The sequence below is a fragment of the Salminus brasiliensis genome, chromosome 5, assembly GCF_030463535.1.
Source record: "Salminus brasiliensis chromosome 5, fSalBra1.hap2, whole genome shotgun sequence".
Taxonomy (NCBI): domain Eukaryota; kingdom Metazoa; phylum Chordata; class Actinopteri; order Characiformes; family Bryconidae; genus Salminus; species Salminus brasiliensis.
In genome coordinates, this window is record NC_132882.1 from 21,329,609 (window position 1) to 21,340,470 (window position 10,862).

Here is a 10,862-nt window from a genome sequence, read left to right on the forward strand (position 1 = left end):
TTCACAAACCAAACAGCATGTGTCCAGATACTAACAGTCTTTAAAGTAGCATTATTAGCTGTAGACCGAATCAGAACTTTTAGCAGTTCTGAGTTTCATCTGGTAGACATAAAGAGGACTTATACAAAACCTGTGTAGAATTTTGTAAAGGATGTACTAATGATGTAATTTTTGGAAGACACATTGTTCCAGACTACATCTAAATTCACACTAATACATCTTAAAGAATGTTTTTTTTTTCCCAAAACGGCAGTGGTCCTCAGAACATAGTCCTTGGCTGATATGAATCTACTGTACTGTAAAGACAAAAGACCCCGAGTTGAGCTACCTACAGTAAAGAGTTTCACTAACGGATGGTTCTGAAACGAACTGCCCCAGTGAACTCCATAAGCCTGCAGGGCAGAGTGAATTCCCTGATACATGAAGTAGGACATGCCAAGTAGTTCAAGTTCTGAAGAAAAATACGGCATGTTTCTTGTATAACTCAAGAACATATATATTCCTATAAATTCACAGAAGGAATATGAAGAGTTTAGAAGCAGTCAATAAAACGTTATTATGCCAACTAGGAAAAGACTGGTAAAAATGAACTATTTTGAATGAAATATTTCACATGGATCATTCATTAAGGCCTAAAAAAGCTACATCCTGATGTCTATACAGTGCAACCATAGCCTCCTATATAGCTCACAAAGGGGTTAGCACAGAAGCATCTAACCGTGTCCTTCAAATTTCAACTGAAATGGCCAATAATGCATCTTAAAAGATATTCATTTTTATAACTGATATTCTTTCATGTAGAGTAAGATGTAACAGAGAACATCTTATATATTTTTTTTTCATATTGTCGATAAGAGAGGTGTAATTACTTTTGCAAGCTGAATATATATTAGGGTTTTTTTATACAGAGATATTAACTCAGAGGCCTGTATCTGAGTTGGTATTTTAGGAGGGGAAGAATACACTTTAGCAAGTGTGTCCAACGGCATCAGTACAGACTTCGGCCAATTAATTTTGTATCCTGAGAACAAACCGAAATAATTAAACATAGGAATGACCTTGGAAAAGAGTGAGGTAAATCTCAGACATATAGTAAAATATCATCAGCATAGAGAGATCTTTACTGAAGGTAAACTTACAGATACAGGCTTGACTGACGATTCATTCACTAACGTTCATTAAAGCTGGTTAAATATTTCTGCTATGTTTTATTTGAGTAGCTCATGAGACTCATAGTTGATCTAGAGGTGGGGTAGTTAAGACCCTCTCTCTTCTGAGGATAATATTGCTGATCATTATTCAGAATAAACTTACTATTCAGGAATGAAATGTACAATAAACGTTTAGACAAACCTGAGTGAAAAACAGAATAAGCTGCAGAGCCACAACTTTTTAAACATTTCTGATACTGCTTATATATTCCTCATCGAGAACTGCCTAAATCAATTTACCTGTAATATACACTTTTACTCCCATGATAACATTTTACACTTTAAAACAGTTCAGTTAAAAATAATATAACAGTAATGTCTAAACCCAGTCCATCTGCAGGAGTGCATTTACATACACTTTCATTTCCTTTTCCTTTATAACTCCTCTCCGCACTGCTCTAAACACTGAGCATTCAAACTGCCAAGCCTGTCCACCACCACTGAACAATGTACATCTCCCTCTTTCTCTTAGCTCTCTGGAGTACGGGTAAGTTTACCTCAGTGTTTTCTACTTGTATTAAACAGACAGAAGTGTTCAGCACTGATGACTCTGTGTGTGTTCTCTAACGTTCTGCTTGTAGCTCACCTTCATTCTCTTCATACATTCATTTATTCTACTTTTACTACTGATTCTGATTCTGACTCTTCTCTCAGCTTCACTGGGGATCATCACAGTAGATCAGTCTCCTCCAGTCATCTCCGTCCAGCCTCATGACACTGTGAAGATTCTTTGTCGAGCTTCTCAGGACATTGGTTATGACATGGAGTTATATCAGCTCAAACCTGGACAGGCTCCTAAACATCTGATTCATGACAGTACCAGCAGACAATCTGGTATTCCTGAGAGATTCAGTGGCTCATTATCAGGAGCCCTTACAACATTCACGATCTCAGGTGTTCAGCTGGAGGATGAAGCTGAGTATCACTGTGCTCACAGTGAGGAGTTTCCAGTCACACAGTGAAATAACGCTGCACAAAAACCTCTGTGTCTTTCTCAGCTTGACTGATCACTCACTGAGAGCCTGGCTTTAAGTTTCTTTGTCACCAGTGGTTTGGAATAAAAGTGCATTGCTGTATTAGTATATTAACAGTTCTAAGGGTTCAGTTATAATAATCACCACTATTACATTTTTGAAGGACTAAAGCCAGCCAAGCCATTTACCCTTTAATAAATGATTTCCCATAATATCCAAATAATTCACACATCCTTGTGAGTATCACCTAAACGTCCACACAGAATGTTTCTATACATATTCCAAAATGTGTACAGTCAGTTCCCAGAAACCAGCTTGTTTTTTTAAGCAGTCTCATTTCATGTTTCATATATTCTCACATACAAGTACATTAAATAACCAAAACCATCACAGTATTCACTAGGAAACACTGACACTATTTGACAGGGGCCCTAAAAAAGGTTATTACTTGAGCATTTTGGCCGAATTATTAGAGTTCTGGGAGCCAGTGTATTATATTCTCTTAGGGCACAAATAACATGGCAGTGCCCCTTAATATTAGACATCAGTGCTTTTATGAATAAAGCTAGTCCTGAGGAATAAAATACACAAGAACAAACATATACTTAAATCTGAACATTTGATAACCAAAACCATCACAGTCATCACTATTAAACACTGGCACTATTTAACAGGGGCCCTAAAAAGGTTATTACTTGAGTATTTTGGCCGAATATAATATCAAAATCCATGGCAGCGCCCCTTAATATTAGACATCAGTACTTTTATGAATGAAGCTAGTTCTGAGGAATCAAATACACAAGAACAAACATTTATATAAACCTGAACCAGAAAAGATCAGAGATATCAGAGATATTTGTTCTTCTTGTGCAAATTACAATTAATATAGCCCCCATCATTCTTGTTGCACCAAATATGGAAAGTTCAGAGATTCGGCTATTTACATGTATTTTCATTTCCTGTGCCTTCAAAAGCAGAGGACTCTGCTCTATCATCAGCACAGCTCTACTCAACTAGAAGACAGCAACATGTTCTCAAAACACCAGTGGTTCTTCTTTCTCTTGGCTTTTTGGAGCAAAAGTAAGTTTCGATGTGTGTGTCCTCTCTGAGTAACCCATTGTAATGACATTTATATCTATGAATTAATCAACTATTACTTTTTTTTCAGCTTCACTGGGGATCATCACAGTAGATCAGTCTCCTCGGGTCATCTCTGTCCAGCCTCATGACACTGTGAAGATTCTTTGTCGAGCTTCTCAGGACATTGGTGATGACATGGAGTTATTTCAGTTTAAACCTGGACAGGCTCCTAAACTTCTGATTCATGACAGTACCCGCAGACAATCTGGTATTCCTGAGAGATTCAGTGGCTCATATACAGGAGCCCTGACTACCTTCACCATCTCAGGTGTTCAGCTCGAAGATGAGGCAGAGTATCATTGCCAACAGTCTGAGACAACACCACTCACACAGTAAAATACCGCCATACAAAAACCTCTGCAGTGCCTCAGACCATGTCTGTCATAATGCCTCAGTGGCTCATACGCTACAAATACACACACATGTAGTAGACCTGTAGTAGCAGATGGACAAGATTTATTTCAATAACATGTTGGTTTTTGGTACCATATTTCATCTTATGCCAATCCTGCCTGAGCACATAACATGTGAAAAGCAGACATCCGAAATCTTGGAACCAAAACCAGGTTTTGTTAAGGTAAGAAAAAAATGTTAAACAAACAGTAGATCCCATCTCATATGCACCATATATATCTCTATGTCCAGCAAAACCCTCACTTTTTGACATAGTTTTGACATATTTATTCCTAAATTGAATCTAAATTTCATGAAAAATGGACCAGAAGTAAATAAATTTAAAAAAACATTTAAAACTTTGTCTAACATTAAAAACATTGTCTAATTTAACATGTTCCAACAATATAAACATTCAAAGTGGTGTGTTTAGCAATAATGTCACATTACATTCACTCTGTTTTATTATTTTCCAATATGATAAACTCAGACAACTGTGAAAGTTGTGTGTAAAATGTGCACAAAAAGTTTTTAAGTTAATTTATTTAAACAAAGAGAATTAACTAAATGTATGGTTTGAACTGAGGTGCTAAAACTGTTGTGCTTGTATATGCTGTTACCAAAGAATCCTTTGTTAAATACATCCTTTCTAACTCTTGATAGATAAAAAAGTTTTCTTTTTCTCTTTTTTCTCTCATTTTTTGTTTTCTTTTTCTTTTTTTTAAAGGAACTAAAAAACGCAGCAGATTTGAACTAACAGATCAATGTGTGGAGTGAGGGAGAGGTTTTTGTAAGAGGGCTTGGCCTGGCTGAATCACTGTGGTACATGTTTGGACAAGGCACCAAACTCATTGTGAAAAGTAAGTGCTTTATAGTCAATATTATTAAAGCATTGAATATTAATTAATTATATTTATCTAAAAAGTATTATTTAGCAGTAATTGAATGTTCAGCATCAGTTACAGTTTTACAGTTTTTACACTGATTATTTTTACATGAATTTTTACATTTATTACGTTGTTGCTAAATTATATTAATGACACATTCTAGGCATTTTTCATTGGGTAATAATTGTGTGCCATTAAGGGCAGTTCTTATTCATAGTAATTATTTAGTATATACAATGTATAATAAACAAGCTTGCTGTTCCATTAAACGTTACTTGGATTTCCATAAAGAGGTATTGGGGAAGTATGAAGTATGAGAAGTATGAGATGATGAAAGATAGTCATTTTAAATGTGAAGATATTTGGATGTTTTATTGATCTGTATTTATCTCTAATATGCTTGTCAATAATCATTCATATATTAGGAATATGTTGCAGCAACTGTTATCTGGATTTATTCATGCCACAATAATATTAATATTTAATAATAATAATAATAATAATAATAATAATAATAATAATAATAATTATTATTATTATTATTATTATTATTATATAAAAAATTATCCTTTACAATAAATTAAGAAATTCAGTTGAAACTAAAATGCATACATTTAAACTGTTTTGCCCTCAGGTCGTCCCCTATCGTCTCCAGCGATCAGTCTGCTGAGTTCAGCTCTGCAGCAGCCCAGTCCTGATCAAGTCACGCTGGTCTGTCAGATCAACAAATTCTACCCTGATCACGTTACTGTGAGCTGGAGTGTGGATGGACAGGATAAATCTGGAGACAAGCAGGACACCAAGCCGGTCAAAGGCTCTGACGGGACGTACAGCATGAGCAGCATCCTGCCTATGTCCCTCTCGGCCTGGGAGGCTGCAGAGGCTTTCTCCTGCCAGGCTCAGCACGAGAGCCTGAAAGCACCTGCCAGCCACAGTGTGAGCAAGAGCCAGTGCCAGGAGTGACGAGTAGACCAGGTGTGGTGGGGCAGTAATAACTGAAACCTTCCACAGTCCGTCTCACTTCTGCTTTTCAGTGTGCCATCTCTCACTCCTTTCTCACTTTCACATCTCTCTCTTTTGCAAACCCTATCCTCAAACATTTACCATTTTAATAAAACAAATAAATACAAAAGAAATTCTCAGTCTTGAAATTAATTTTACATACAGATGAAATACAGTGAAATGCTGTGTTCAGTAAATGGAGGCAAATGGAAACATACCCTTTTATTTCCTCTCTGTTGTAATTATAAAGTTGATGAAATAAACACTTCTCATCTGTAGACTATCTGTGTGTGTGTGTCTATTTTTATATATTCTTGGTATTGATAAATTAATACATATCAAACCATTAACAATTGACATATTCTATCATTTTGTGCCTGAACTCCTTGTGCAAACCTTAAACTAGATTCCGCACAGCATGTCTAAAACAAACTTGGATGGACTATGGATTTTCAGTACATTATTATGTACAATCGTATAATTAAATGTGAGATTCACTCAATATAACAATAACAAACCTGACAAATAATTAGTATACTATAAGAGAAGAAGTGTAACAAATCTTAGAACGAGTTTGCAGAACACTGAGACAGACATAAAATATATTTTGTAAATACTGAAATGACGTATTCTACATAAAATAAATATTACATGCAACTGTTTTTATAGCTATTAATAGTGTTATCACAAAAAATGAAAATTAAACCTTATTATTTCACATACAAAGATCACAGTACAGTGGTAAAGTTTCACTGGGTTCTGAGGAAACCTGTGTGTTTTTTAAAGCTTGTGGTTTTAGTTGTCACTGGTTACATGGGATGACATAGAAAAAATATTATTTATTATCATTTGTTAATAAAAAACATTTGTAAAAACATAATAATTTCAATAATAAAAAACAGCTATGACAATAGCTTCTCATCCAATTGACTGTGGGCCTAATCCTCACCCCAGACATAAGTCAATAAGGATTTATCTTTGCGAACATATAGGCAACAAGCACCTGCAGTCCAGTGTTAACAAAGTCCCACTGTCCAATGGCTGAAGCACCGAATAGCATTCCAGCTGTGGTGCTTATGGTTCCTGCCCATGAGGACCAGTGAATTGCTATAGCTGCAGCTGCTCCCAAAGACACTCCAGCTGCCCCTAGAGCTCCCAGCAATGCCCCGGTCACCCCACCCACCCCTAGAAGTACAGACGAAGTCTCAACTATTGACAGAATAGCTACTGTCGCCACTGACGATCCTACTAAGACTTTATCCAAAACTCTTGGATCTAATGGACCTCCAACAGAGGCCCCCAAGCCAACCTGACACATTTTTGAAACAAAGAACCCTGCTGCTACAGCCTCTAGTGAAGCTCTGTGGTCCATCCAAGCTGTGATATTGTCTTTAGTCAGGACCTGTCCTGCTTTTCGCATTTTTAAAGACATCTCCACTGCCTCCTGTCCTGCGTGCACGGTAAGTACAGCGATGGCAAACGTTGCAAACATACCCATGCAGCCGGAGAACATCCAGAAGTTCAAATGCACTGATCTCATTAACATGAAGGCCATGCTGAGCACTAGGGCTAACAAGATGACAAAAACGAATCTGTAGTCTCCAAACCCAAAGATTCCAAAGCCAGCAGTCACAGCTGCGGTCACTGTCATTGGAATGCCAGAGAAGGCCAGAAATTCCACATATTTGGACATAACGTTTGTCAGACGATCCTGAATAGTCCTCTGCTTGACTGCCAGCTCTACTGCTTCCCGCTGCAGCTTCGCCATTTCCTCTCTCTCCTGCTGCTGGGCCTTCCAAGCCATTCTGTAGTCCAGTTCATCTTGTCCTTGAAGCTTTTTCTCCGTTTCAAAAGCAAGAATCTTTTGTTCAATCTCCACCGCCACTTTGTCTCTCTGCTCAGCCTCAAGAGCTTCCAGCCTTTTCTGCTCTTGTTCCTCAGCCTTGTCCGCAAACTGCAGGATGCCACAACACTCAGATTCACTGCATGCGAGCTGCACGATGACATGAATGAGTGTTTTTATCACAGTGAAGATCCCCAGAGCCCAGAGCAAGGCAACAACTCCAGACCTAAGGGTAAGTGTCTCTACAATGATCCCAAGCACTGCTCCACATGATGTGGTGCTCAGGGCTGCGGCCAGCCCAACCGCGATCCATACAAATCCATCTAGAGCAGCCACACCAACCCCGCGCCACTTCAGTCTCAAGAGCAGCAAAGCGACCAGGGCTGCCACAGTCACTCCTGATACAGCTGCTGTCATTGCTGTGGTGAGTGCAGTCGCTCCCAGGAGAGTCCCCAGCCCCAGCGGTCCTACAGTCCTCACTCCATCAATGACAGGTTTCAGTACTGACCCTGAAATGATCTCAGTCATGGCCTTATTCACCGGCGACACTGTGGCTCCCAGTGCACATCCTCCTACTGCTCCCAGCACAAAGCCAACAGCTCCTTCCTTCACCAGTCTCTTGGTACCTGATTACAAAAATAAAGATGAGAAGTCAAGACCTGAATTAATTGAGTTATGATAATAATTGAGTTTTTTTTTTCTTTTGTAAACAACAATTTGTATTTACCTCTTTTTTTTATTTACCAAACTATGTAATCTCCCCAGACATAAAATAAGTCACCTTGCGTGTTTAAGGTGGTGGTAACTTTAGGCAGGAGCATAATCAGGCTATAAATACCTGCAGGGTGTGCAATGGGATTCATAGATTGAGAAAAGGTGGGAGAGTATATTGAATGTCTCGTTGGATGTGTGGAAAATGGGCCGCAAAGCAGATGCTAATGATTGGTATAAAAAGGAGGGATGCCAAAGGCCATAGTGTGAGGGAAGTAGTTGAATTTGCAGGTGTGTCAAAGCGTATGGTCATACGGGTCTACCAGCAGTGGCAGAAATCCCAATCTGGTTGAATTACGCAATTCCTTGATGTAAGAGTGGCTGAACATTATAGTTGTCTACATGCAGAAACTTGTCCAGTCCATGCCAACGCAAAGTACTACACGCTATTAGGTCATGCTATTCAGTCACAGGTGACTAATTTTTGGTCTGGTGAGCTTACATGACCAGGGCCTGCAAAGGGAAAAATAAATAAATAAGCAAACCGAATTGTACATTATTTTAATTAGTTTATATTTATATAAATATAAAAAAAAAGAAATTGATTAAATGTGTTTTAATGTGGACACATTATGTTTCAAGACATACAGCTCAATCAGGCAGAGATGGGAACAGCGCTGCAAAAACAGTTCATTATAAATTCTGTCATGGTTGTGATGTCACAGCTTTAAAGACACTATATTTTGATCACCCATTTAATCTATCGAATTTCTGTAAACTCCAGAGCTAAAGATGTGAGAAAACAACTAACAGTAACAGTAGTTAGTATTAGCATTTAATGCAAACTATAGCAATCATTAGCTAGAATATTTTTAGTCACCTTCCCAGAGATGAGCTCAGCAGAGTTACACACCACACATCTGACCTGTTCAGTCATTCGCAACATGCATTTGCATTTACCAGTTCAGTGCTAAATGCTACTGTATTATTCCTGTTATTGTAACGCAAGGACATTTCACAGAAATGTTAAACAGTCTGCTGATGAGTTTCTTACTCATGTCAGGTAGCATGTTGCCCTAATAGTGTGGCATAATGTTTTTTTATGATTTATGCAAAACAAAAATATATTTTCTTCCTTTCTTTCATTCATTTTCTTTGCTTTTCTCATAGATTTCTTATCATTTGAGTTCAGTTAAATACAGAAGACTCTTTCAATGTGAGTTGAGTTTCAATTTGGGGGAGAACACATTTGTTTAAACATATATAGCTCTGCAGAACCGAACTATCATTTGCTGGTTTCTAGTTTCAGCCTTAAACAAACTTGCCTGAGGTCAGGGATTTCCTAGGAAACAAGCCCATCCTGTCTAACCTGTCGCTATGCAACTGATGCTGTACTTGTACACAAACACACACACACACACAGGCAGTGTTAAAGGGGTAAAAGGGAGGCTGGTGTAAGATTAAATGTTAACTTTTTTAACTTACCAGGAGTTAAGAAACTCCTGTTACACTACATTACTTATTAGTGACACAAGAGACCACTGAATCTGACATCTAATCACCACTGAATGGATTTCATAGCGTGCTGATCAAGACTACTCTCCATACAAGTGAAACTCTCAAGTGAGCAGTACACAAGATCATATTCAAATAACATTTTTTATGACTCAAAAGTACAGCATTTATTGCAATTTAGTCTCAAAGTGACATAGAAATTATAGAAAAGTGTAGCACGACCCCCAGATACTCAACAATCACAATATACAACAATCAGCACCAAATTGATGTCATAGCTTACTGGAGATTTGATCCTACCTGAGACATTTTTTTTATAATAAAAGAAATGAAAGATTATTAATTCTGTCTTACTCTGTTGCAACGGTGCCATGGCGATTTAGGGAAGCGCAGTGTGTCTCACTCCTTCCAACCAAGTGTAAAGACTCTGTCCCAGAGAGCGTTGCTCTAGCTGCACCAGCAGCTTTCTTTCTGAGACACGAGTGAAGGTGCTCTTGGCAAATGAGCTGACATGTACACACCCCTGTACCTGTTTTTCTTCTTTCATTCTTGTATTTGTACTTACCACACCACTTGGATATCTGTGGCCTACGTTACTACCACATTGCAGACAATGCTGCTGGATCCCCTCCACAATACTCTTTCTGTTTTGAATAAAAAATTAAAAAGCATCAAATTAATGGAGTTATTATTTACTAGGACAACTATACTAATACTGGGTAGAGTTCTCCATGACATATATTCCACAAGATGTGGGAAACAGTCCTTTGGGAACGCAGATTTCTAAGAAACACTTATTTGCTGCCAATCTCCCGTTATTCCACATCCCAAAGGTGTTCAATTGGATTCAGATCAGGGGACTGGGACGGCCACTGAGGTTCATTAAAGCAATATGAGACATCTTTCGCTTTGGGACATGTTAGGAGATTAGTAAAATGTGGTCATCAAGGCAGGCATGGTCAGCAGCGATGCTCAATGAATGAGTAGGAGTACATAAATAATAAATAATGTTCCTAATAAAGTAGTGTTCATTGAGTGTAGTTGTGCACAGTGTACTTGTACTGACACTGTTTACTGACATCACTGTGGAGCCTTACACCTCACACCCATAGCTGAGCCCACATCAACATCTGAGACTTTCCACTCACGTGTAACCACGCATGGTGACCGCACACATGATGGCACC

General features: G+C 38.2%; 1 gene segment (V, D, J or C); it reads left to right on the plus strand.

Annotated features, from left to right (window-relative positions):
* The first annotated feature begins 1,533 nt into the window (after nt 1-1,533).
* LOC140555566 (immunoglobulin kappa light chain-like) lies at nt 1,534-5,885 on the plus strand. The segment is given in 4 exon segments: nt 1,534-1,698; nt 1,866-2,163; nt 4,544-4,578; nt 5,240-5,885. Coding segments are annotated over 4 exon segments (702 nt in total).
* Nucleotides 5,886-10,862: the final 4,977 nt, after the last annotated feature.